General features: G+C 48.1%; 5 protein-coding genes across 5 annotated transcripts; 4 read left to right on the top strand and 1 right to left on the bottom strand.

Moving 5' to 3' along the window:
* Nucleotides 1-1003: 1003 nt before the first annotated feature.
* N7518_010020 (transcriptional regulator family TF) lies at nucleotides 1004-2711 on the top strand (the record flags this gene model as incomplete). The annotated part of the gene is made up of 7 exons (XM_057190946.1): nucleotides 1004-1035; nucleotides 1098-1596; nucleotides 1774-1793; nucleotides 1841-1887; nucleotides 1943-1999; nucleotides 2070-2276; nucleotides 2347-2711. The coding sequence occupies 7 exons, from the start codon at nucleotides 1004-1006 to the stop codon at nucleotides 2709-2711; spliced, it is 1227 nt and encodes a 408-aa protein (XP_057037082.1).
* A 102-nt stretch (nucleotides 2712-2813) lies between these two features.
* N7518_010019 (uncharacterized protein) lies at nucleotides 2814-3236 on the bottom strand (the record flags this gene model as incomplete). Its single annotated transcript, XM_057190945.1, has 1 exon — nucleotides 2814-3236. The coding sequence occupies one exon, from the start codon at nucleotides 3234-3236 to the stop codon at nucleotides 2814-2816; it is 423 nt and encodes a 140-aa protein (XP_057037081.1).
* A 211-nt stretch (nucleotides 3237-3447) lies between these two features.
* N7518_010018 (TauD/TfdA dioxygenase family protein) lies at nucleotides 3448-4753 on the top strand (the record flags this gene model as incomplete). Its single annotated transcript, XM_057190944.1, has 7 exons — nucleotides 3448-3642; nucleotides 3691-3863; nucleotides 3916-3994; nucleotides 4044-4207; nucleotides 4259-4481; nucleotides 4533-4588; nucleotides 4633-4753. The coding sequence occupies 7 exons, from the start codon at nucleotides 3448-3450 to the stop codon at nucleotides 4751-4753; spliced, it is 1011 nt and encodes a 336-aa protein (XP_057037080.1).
* A 614-nt stretch (nucleotides 4754-5367) lies between these two features.
* Nucleotides 5368-6284, top strand: N7518_010017 (putative formin binding protein; the record flags this gene model as incomplete). The annotated part of the gene is made up of 2 exons (XM_057190943.1): nucleotides 5368-5391; nucleotides 5439-6284. 2 exons carry the CDS (start codon nucleotides 5368-5370, stop codon nucleotides 6282-6284), a joined length of 870 nt encoding a protein of 289 aa, XP_057037079.1.
* Nucleotides 6285-7825: 1541 nt separating this feature from the next.
* N7518_010016 (putative C6 finger domain protein) lies at nucleotides 7826-10421 on the top strand (the record flags this gene model as incomplete). Its single annotated transcript, XM_057190942.1, has 3 exons — nucleotides 7826-8926; nucleotides 9090-9483; nucleotides 9559-10421. 3 exons carry the CDS (start codon nucleotides 7826-7828, stop codon nucleotides 10419-10421), a joined length of 2358 nt encoding a protein of 785 aa, XP_057037078.1.
* Nucleotides 10422-10479: the final 58 nt, after the last annotated feature.

The raw sequence follows: 10479 nt of genomic DNA, 5'->3' as shown, positions 1-10479 counted from the left end.
AGGCCCATAAATAAGACTTTCATGAAAGCCTCAACACCGAGGGTATCGGCAGCAAATCAGCGTCCGAGATGTTATCAGAGCAAATATCCCCAGATTGGCCCTTTTTTTTGATCTGATTCTTTAAGATGTGTTTTCTCCTAGTCCAGCACCAAACAGCAATGTCCTTCAATGCCAACTGGTCAGACAATCAAACAGATAATGAGCGCCCTGCTAAGGTGCGTCGGATTGCCCGGGCTTGTCTACAAGTGAGTATTGCGTATTCAACATAGAAACGCAGTACTTAATATAGGCGCTTTAGTGTCACACACGGAAACAGCGATGTTTACCATCCGACGTATCCAATCTACAATTACCATGCAAGCGATGTCAAAGACTAAGCATCACTTGTTCATTTGAGACAGATAGAGCACCAACATTGGACCTGACTCAAAGTCCATCGGGTCTAGCACAACTGGTAATTGAACTTCAAAATAGGTGAGACTGAAAATTGCGACTCAGTCAAGAGCAGACGCTAAGACCAGAAGCAGACTCAACCAACATGAAACCCGAATATTTGAGCTTGAAAATCAGAAGAATCCATTTGACCACAATACAAAAGAAAGACCCAGAGACATTCAGCCTGAGCATCAAGAAGCTCTTCCGAAATGTCAAAGCAACATATATGATTCTCCCGAGTCAAGTATCGACGGAATCCATCTAGGTCCTCCTATCGCAACACTGCGATCGTTAAGAGTGCTTGCGGAAGAGAGAGTTGATGAGTCAACTCTGAGAGCGCAGAGATACAAGAACATGTACGATCCTATTTACCAGGGGCTCCTTACAGCCGAAGAGGTCCGGCGAGCAGTTGAAATGTATTCTACAACTCCATCTGGGAAATATGCCACCTACTGATATTCAGCAGATTCTTTGATCATTGCCATCACTCAGCGCCTGTATTAGATGAAGGTATTCGGGATACATGGCATGAATATCTTCAAACAAGCCCAACACTTATTTTGACAATATGCTCAGTTGGTACCCGGTTCTGGGATATAGGTGATCAAACGTGAGCGAAAATTTCTAGACCCAGAAGCCAGGCTAATAACACTCGTGTGCAGTGACGATTCTATTGTCGGTCATCCCCGATTTTATGATCTGACAAAATTACTCGACAAAGCGGTCTCCAGGCTCCTACTCCGGCCCACCCCATCAGATGTCAATTTAGATTCTATCTGTGTGCTTCTTCTCTATGCCCAGTGGATGCCATGCAGCAAAGAGGGTGAAGATGAGGATTCTTTGCGCCCGAGTACCTATGACGAACCCAAGACCAAAAGCCGGTACAACGAAATCAGTGCTTGGGTTGTCTTGGGATTAGCAGAGCGATACTCTGCCCTACTGGGCCTCGAACAATCAGCCACATCACTATTCAAACCCCCTGACAAGGTACCATCCATAGAGGATGTGAAAAAGCTACGAGTGTGGTACAACTTGCTCACATGCAACTTCAACCTCATGCTTACATCCGGTCTACCCGCATCAATTGATCCTAGTCCATCGGTCCAGGTGGCGTGGAGGTTTGTCTCTCATGAGCTGATGCAGTCCCCTGCGGACCTTCGGGTAAGGGGACTTGTGGAACTTGTCGGAATAGTTCACCTTGCTATGTCTAGTTCTGGGGATATATCTGGCCGTCGGTTGCAACCGAGTTGCTTGCAACGGTTGAATAGTGATTTAGATGATTGGGAGAGGCAAGTGAATCTTCCTGGAGTTATTTTTGATCTTACTAACGGCTCGCAGATCTTGGTTTTCTCGTTTAGGTGCGTTCATATGGCATCCTATCCTCACAGTTATTAACAATCACCAGAGAAATCACAATCCCATTACAATCATTTGCCATTCACTTCGGCCCGGGTATGCAGTTACCTAACTACATCTATTCAGGAACTTAATCTAACCTGCGATGTAGTGGTACCGACTCTCCCTCAATTGTGCATCCCTTGCACCACTACTTTCTTCCCCACGGGTACATCGGTCGACAGATTTAAGTAAACCACATGTTCAACAAGCGCTTTCAGTGAGCTTGACTGCAGCAGCGCAGATAATATTAGCACAATCGAGCTTCAAGCCAGATATTGTATTCTCGCTGGATTCGCAGGAACTATCTACCTTTCCCGGTGGGACATACAATGTGGATCGTGCATCCGTGAGTCGATTATACTATGCGGTGGACTCGACCTGGATTTCGCATACGTTCGCTATCATCTTTTTATGTCTTTGCTATATTCGGGGCATCATCGATGGTGAGATATTCATATAGATATTTTGACGTGATGATCTGAGTCCATCAATAACTGACAACATGAGAAACAGAAAACCTACAAATTTGCAGCGAAGACTCTAGTCAAGGGAAAGGGAAATTATGTACACGCCTTCCTTCCTCGTCTTCTTCGGTTCTCGCTCGACTCCTTCTCCTTGCGATAGACATCTTCGACAGTGTGTCTCTGGCCACAAGATTCCATTTTGCGCACGACTTCCAAGCCATTGTTCACTATACAGTTGCTTTGGTGCTAATCTCTGAAAAGAACGAGCAGCATATCGAGGAAACGGAGATTGATGATATGGCAATCCAGTCTCTACTGGATTTGATGAATGATTCTGGTGTTGACTGGGCAGGGAATCTTTTCGGGGAGTCGCTTGATTTCCCAGAGTTGAATATGGACGGGATGCTTTCATGATTGATAGTAGAATATCATAGCTTTGCAGAACAAGGCCTATACGAGAATTTCGATACATAATTAGTATCGAGAGGAAGTCGTAATCTATACAATAGAACAAACTTACCTATCAGCATCATCCAACTCGAACAAAATATCTTGCGCTCCCTCCCAAAGCACCAGCTCACCCAGTGCCTTTAGGTTTTCCATTCCCTCAACGATAGTCAAGAAATGATTTGCCGCCAGCGGTCCCATCTTACTTGCAAAGGCAACACCTCCATAACAGAACAGAATCTCGGTTTCGGAGATACCACCAGGATACAATAGAATCTGACCCGCAGAAGGGTGAGCCGTATGATTCTCAAACGGTAGTCCGAAATCAGTTTCTCCTAATGGGATCCACATACCCTCCCCGCTCCAACGAACATGAATGAGTTTCTGGCGATATGGGAGGAGAGTGCGGAAGAGGGCCACCGTTTTGGGAGCTGACGATTCGAACCTCGCACGGAACCGGTATGGACCGGCTTTTATTAGGATGGAGGTCATTATGGTGATATGAGAAGAAGTAAAATAATTAGCCTTTCTCACAGGTAGGAAATGCTGTCCTATTTGAGTGGCCGTAGCTCTTGCATCGGCATCTTCGGGGTCGGGCCGCGCGGGCTTGAAGCCGCGTGCGGGTTTATCTGGAGATATCAAAAACGAGGAGTGCCTCTCAAATCAAGAGATCAACTCACTTCGCAATCCAATGTCTGACGATATGCATAACTTGGTGGACGATATGCACGTCTTGGTGTACGATAACACATGTCCATCCCGGACAGGTGCTCAAGAAACGATCCAAGCAGGCACATTGTCTATCCGCCCAATACTCCACTCGGAAGATTCATTCTTTGGTGCCGAAGTATACGGCGTTGATTGGAGCAAACCTGTTTCAGATGATGTCGTCGCGCAAGTGAGTTAATATTTGAGAAGTTGGAAGAAACCACTGACAAGATGCTAGTTGATCGCTTTGCAAGACAAGTATGCAGTACTGATCTTTCGAAAGACGGGGCTAGACAATATTCGGCACATTGCATTCTCGCAACAATTGGGCGACAAACTAGAAATCAATCCGTTCTTTTACGGACGAGAAAATGACCGGTTAGGTGAACCGTTACTCTTCGACGTTGCCAAGTGAGTATTCCACGTTCAAACTTAAATATATATCACATTCTGATCAGAATAGCATCGAGCAAGATGGTTCTCTGGTGAAGATGGATAGTCGCAGGTACTACCACAGTCTGGGCAATGCGCTATGGCACACTGTAATCATTATCGTCCCCAACAAGCCACATGGGTACTAACACAACCTAGGACTCCACATATCACCAACATCGGTCCAAGTATTCCATACTGCTTTCTCATGGAAACCCAGTCGAAGGCGGATCATGGACCCATTTTGCAGACACACGTCGTGCGTACAGTGATCTACCCCAAGCGAAAAAGGACGAGATTGAGAACCTCGTTGTCGAGCACGAGTAAGCCAGCTGTTTCGAAATCTCCCCGTGTCTGAAGCTAACTTCATTAAGTCTCTGGCATTCCCGAAAGCTCGCGGCACCAGCTGTGTTTGGAAATCCCCTTCCTCACGAACTGGCAGCCAAACCACCGGCCTACCACCGTCTCGTGCAAACAGCACCAGACGGGCGGAAAACATTGTATCTGGCGGCGCATGCCAAACGGATCGTTGGAAAGGATATTGAAGAGAGCCAAAGGCTGATTTGGGAGTTGATTAAACACTGTACACAGTCAAAAGTGAGTTCAAGTCAGCCGTATTCTGTTAAAATCCAGGGCTAACTAGAGCAGTATGTCTTCAGCATGGAGTGGTTGTCTGGGGGCGATATGGTCTGGTGGGATAATCGGTAAGTCTCACGCGTCTTATATTATTCTTTACTGATTTTTATAGCCAATCGATGCATCGTGCCAACCCATATACCGCGACGATGACTGCGAGGGATGTTCGTCGTTCTACGATCTATGATGATGGACCGTGGGCTTTGGGCGTCTCGACGGCAGAACTGGATTAAATCACGCCTATACTCTGCCACAGCACCCATAAACCTATGCTATGATCTAGCATGATCCCAGATTGTCATGGAAACGCGATTTCAGAAATGAACCCTTTTATCACTCTCTCTCTCTCTCTCTTTGCTGTTTACTTATAAACCCGATAATACGTGATCTGTTGTCGTCGTCCTCTTTGCCTGTTTGGTAGTCCCTATTTCTCTCCACAATACAGAACTCTTTCCGCTTTGCAGACAGACTATAACCTCGAGCAGGACTGCCGGTTTTGTAATTAGTCTCCGAACTGGAAATTCTTGGTCGGAAGATTGATAGCTCTTATAAGACTTAATATGACAATGTCCCGAGGTCTTAGGGACAACTTAGTAATAAGCACATGTCACTGACCTGAGCATCCTTTGCTGAGATCTGCTTAGTCCCATAGAAGTGGAGGTAGCCCAAATAGTACAAATATACACGGAGTACTCGGTAGAGAGAGCTATGTTCCTAGGTGGTGAAGGGAAGTTCCGGTTGATTGGCCAACGGAGTGGGGTAACTACGTAGCTTTCTGCCGGGCAATATCAATGCGATCAAAGTCTCGATCAATCCACCTTCTCTCATTTCAAATCAGTACTCCGTCATGTCTGAATTCTGGAAATCAGCAGTAAGTGTGAAATTTACCTGTCTAGAACCCTGCTGACTATTTCACAGCCGCGCTACTGGTGCAAACAGTGCAAGGTCTTCATCCGTGACACGCCCTTCGAAAAGACCCAACACGAAGCCAGCCCAAAACATCAAGGCAATCTCAAGCGCTTCCTTAGACAAATACACAATGACAATGAACAAAAACAAAGAGACTCACAACGCGCGAAAACCGAAGTCGAACGATTGCGACAGGCTGTCAGTGGCGGGTCCTCCACCGACAAAGACAGCGCGAAAGGAAACGCACCACCAGCCCCTAAACCCGCAGACCGGCCTGCTTCCCTAGAAGAGCGAAAGAAACAGATGGCACAACTCGTGGCAATGGGGGTCGCCGTCCCCGAGGAATTCCGCGCTGATATGGCCTTAGCAGGGGATTGGCAGACGACATCTGAGACAAGGATCGAGGTCCAGCAAGGATTAGAAGGCCCCACAAAATCAGTTGGAATACGCAAGCGCAAACTTGAAGGCGAAGAGGAGGAGGATGAGCATGCGCCTGAACCTATTATCAACAAAGGTTGGGGCTCGAGGATGAGGCAATACCCCGGTGCACAAGAGGACGAGGGCTTGGATGACTTGATTGCATCCACAAAGGATATTAAGAGGACGAAAATCTTCATCCCGAAAGTCGAGCTTGATGAACAGGAGACAGCTACTGAACAACCTACCCCCACCGCAAAGACAGAAGATGATTCTTTCAAGCCAGAGGCTCAAGAGACGAATGAGTCAACCGAGGTCAAGACTGAAGAGCCCGCTCAATCTTCAGTAGAGCCAGTTACTGAAGAGAAGCCGCAAAGTGAAGATGCTACGCCTGGTGTCGTCTTCAAGAAGCGCAAGCCGAAGACAATGAGGAAATAGTCCCACCCTGAGAGGATGTGATATCCGCAAACTTCTTTGTCGTGGCCTCACATTTAAATGCAAGTCCATACCATTGAGAATCCTAATCTCTCGGATCCTTCTACATCCGACTCCTATCCACTGGCCCATGACCCCGCGAGTCTCCAAGTCTGCAACTATGTGGCTTCAAGCAACAGGCACACAATGCACGACTTCCACTGCTCCAAGCGATATCAGAGATGTACCACATTCTTTAGCAAAAGACTTGTGGCAGAATATTGCTCCCCAGAATGTACACTTCGAACCCATTCACCCAGAGGATCATTCGCAAGCTTAAGCCTTCTGTGTTGAATGCCTGTCTTTCAAACGCGTCTCCTATTCATTGGCACACGTGCACGTTTGAAGCGGACCTTTGACCATGCAGGGCTAACTCATGCCAGCGCCTCTTCCCAGGACAATCTATAGCTTTCATGGATGGTCCATGGATCTAGACTAGAAGGGCTGTATGCGACACTATTAATTCGACCCTATGTTAATCGAATTCCAAATAAGACAACAGTATCAGCAAAGCATTCACAAAACAAATAAAACAAGTGTAAATAATGTAAATAATGTGCAAAGATCAGATATCAAACTTCGGAATATGCAATGTTGGGGTAGAAAGCGGTGTTTGCCACTATAATTTTTTTTCCTTCACAATCAAAGCGGAGAGTTTCAACGCCGGAAAGGAAAGCTCCTTAAGCCTCTCTTTCGCGCTTTTCTTGACCCGCGACCCTCGCATCTGCATAGTCTACCCGCGATTTGTGCTTCTGTCGATCTTATCTTAAAAATCTATCTACCTGGTAAGTCTTTGAAATTCGAGCAAGTCGCGATCCCCGCAGGCCCTGCCAATCCCTCGACCAATGCGCACCGTCTCGCGCCGGAGCCTCACCCCGTGCGATACGATGTCCAGTATTCCTGCTGTCAAACGAGGTCATTGCGTGCTAGATTCTACCTCGCGATGCTTTTCCGAGACCCCGTGGGAGTTGTTGACAGATGGTTACATTTGAGGTTGGTCGGCCACCGCGAATGCGACCTACAAAACCTCGATTGACTAGCAGGATATCTGGACACGCCATGAGGTCTCTATATCATATGGACATTCGTACAAATGCACAGTCCTTGCGCTCAGTACATATCCTACATATGGTTTATCCGCCGATTGGATTTAAAGACGTGGAAATGGAGGGCCTGCGCTAGCATAGTGCTTCTTTCCTGACGATGTTGATGATCGACATCGAGGACTCTATCACTCTCCGATGCGGGAAACTGACGATAATGCTGGCCGAGTATTTTGACTAACATATGCTGGACCCCACAGATCATAGGGAATAAATGATTTCTAACTCCCCATCCGTTCGACCTGGTGTGATTTCTTCGCTCAGCCACAAACCAGACGACCTTTGACCTTGCCTAATCGACTACTCCTTTACTCAAGACCTTGTCTTCGAAGCCTACTTGCAAAATATCTACCAATTCTCCCCTCCGATCGAGACTTTCATTGGGAGGCTGTGAATTCCAGTATGGCGGAGCCGACGGACTCGAGCGCCCCGCCTGGCGAATCCACCAATCCTGCGACCGAACCGAATGCGCCAGCTGTTGAGACAGAACAACCTTTATCCCAGAATGAGCCGTTACCAGCGGAAACGAATCAACCCATTGTGGAAACAAGTCAAGAACCGGTGGCGCCAACCCAACCAGCTGAACCAGCTCAACCAGCCCAACCAACACCGTCAGAGCCACCAGAACCACCAGTTGAATCAGCAGTGCCAGAGGTGCTGCCACCGAAAGTGCCACAAATACCAGAAGTATTAGCAACACCAGAAGTGCCAGCAGCACCAAATTCGTCCGCCGCAGGCCCACCACAGGATGCCAGCACGTATCAGCCAGAAGAAGCTACCCAGCCAGCACAAGGTCCAGATGTGACTTTACCGTCTGTGGAATCATCACTTCCAGCGATTGATCCATCACTTCCACCCATGGACACATCAAATGGCTTCGACGATTCGGAATTGCAGTCCTTTGATGCGTTGCCTTCAATAGGTTCATCTGCACCTCCCGACATGTCACTTCCTGCGATTTCCCTCGACCATTCCTTACCAGCGATTGGAACTGATGATATCCCAACAATGGATGGCCATGATTTCGGCGATAGTAGTCATTTGGACCATCATGATTCGAACGCGGGCATGGCGGACTCTACGGGTGGGCACGACAATGGGGCTGTGAATGGGGCATCTCACTTTCATTCAACCAACGGTTCCTACCAATATTCGCATAGTCCTGCTCAATCCCAACAACCAGGAAGCCATCAATCACCACAGGCGCATACCCACCAGTTTCAGACACAGCCGCAACATTATCAAAACGAAATGTATCACAATTCCGGCTCCCAAGGACAGGTGCCACAGGCACCGATTGGATCGCCGCTCCCAAACAATATGCCTCCGATGGCTTCTATGGGACAATACATGACGGGCTATCCCTCCAATATGGGGAATGCGCAAATGCGATATCAACTCCCGGGGGACCCGAACAAGATGTTATCAGGCAATAGACACAAGAAAGAAGTCAAGCGACGCACAAAAACCGGTTGTTTAACCTGTCGCAAACGAAGAATCAAGGTGAGCGCAAATGTAGTTTTCGCGGGGCGGAGTCGCTCGCTTGTGCCCGCCAGACCCCGCCATTTATTTTGCCTTAAATCCACCTCCCTCTCAATCTCCAACTTCTTTTTTTTTATCGGCTTTTTTGGATATTTGGCCATTTTCACGTCTAACTCGATTTCAGTGTGACGAAGCACATCCGGTCTGCAGAAATTGTGTGAAAAGCAAACGTGAATGTTTGGGCTACGATCCTGTGTTTCGGACTCAAGCATCTACACCTTCAGCTATTCAACCAGCTCCTAACCCTCCTCCTTCGCTGATTGTCAATCCTCAAGGACATTCTACTTCATCAGCACCTTCATACCCTTCATATCCTTCTGCTCCTCCCGGGTACATGCCCGCTTCGTCTCAACCATTTGCTCCTTCCCTTCAATCCGAATCGCCCACTGCCTCTACCGACCAACACGAGCACAGAGCTTCCATCGATTCTTCTTTGGCAACGAACCATCAATCCAATCATACAGAAATGCAGAACACTGGCGTACCACGGCAACAGGGCTCAGAGCCTTCATACAAAGGTGGGTTCATATAATTTGTTTCTTCATCTGCACATTGCAGCATTATGCACGGGTCGCTAACAATCCATTCCACAGCCAAAAATCTCTACGTCAACGACCTCTTTTCTTTGAGGGGAATTGCTCCTCCTCCCCCTCACCCTGTCGCAACTCTTCCACCCGGTCGCCTCGAAGAGATCCAAGCAGTTTTCCTGGCCACCTACGCACCTGCGATCGACAAGCTTCTTGAGGTTCGCTGGTATTCCGAAAATGCTCTCTCATTACTCATGGCCGATGCCCAGCTTATGGCGGATTATTCGGCTTTGATCATCGCGTTCAACGAATGGGATCTTCAAGACGGTGAAACCCTTGCTCGTCTAGAGAGTTTCGAGGCTTCGATTATCTGGAAAAGCATGTCGTTGTGTCGCAAGGTACCGGACGGGGAGACTGGACAACAGGGGCGGGACTGGAATCTCTGTGTCTCTTACGCACGGTTAAACGTGGTCGAAGCATTGCTTACTTGGAACCACCTGGACTCAAACCCATTGTCGCGGGAGCTGGTCATGGATGCCGCCAACCCCCCGAACTCTCCGGATCAGTTCCAGAGCCGCCAATTGGATTTCTGGGACCAAGTCGGAGAATTCCTCACACTTTATGACAACGAAGCAAGCTCGGCCAAACAGATCGACGACACCCTCAGTCGGTGTCGACAATTGCTAGACACATACGAAAATCGTGACATCATCTACTCCATTTCTGTCGCACGTCACCTAGGACAGCGCTGGGCTGACTTCCCCAACAGCCTGCCCAAGGTGGGCTACACCACCGAGAAAGAGGCAGGAACCAGGCTCTTCGTCGCACAGAAGTTCCTCGAAGAAGAAGCCGAGGGCAAGGGCACAACACAAGTCTACAAGCGGATTTGCTGCATGGCAGTCCGTTCATGGTGGGTTGCTCGCGGGTAATCCACTCTATTGTGACTAACACCGCTTTCGAGCGTCTCCATTGCCCCTCATACTCTTT

Source organism: Penicillium psychrosexuale (genome assembly GCF_028828465.1).
Source record: "Penicillium psychrosexuale strain IBT 29551 chromosome Unknown utg000006l, whole genome shotgun sequence".
Classification (NCBI taxonomy): Eukaryota; Fungi; Ascomycota; class Eurotiomycetes; order Eurotiales; family Aspergillaceae; genus Penicillium; species Penicillium psychrosexuale.
The sequence above is the reverse complement of the archived record's forward strand: the minus strand, read 5'-3'. Positions and strand labels throughout refer to the sequence as shown.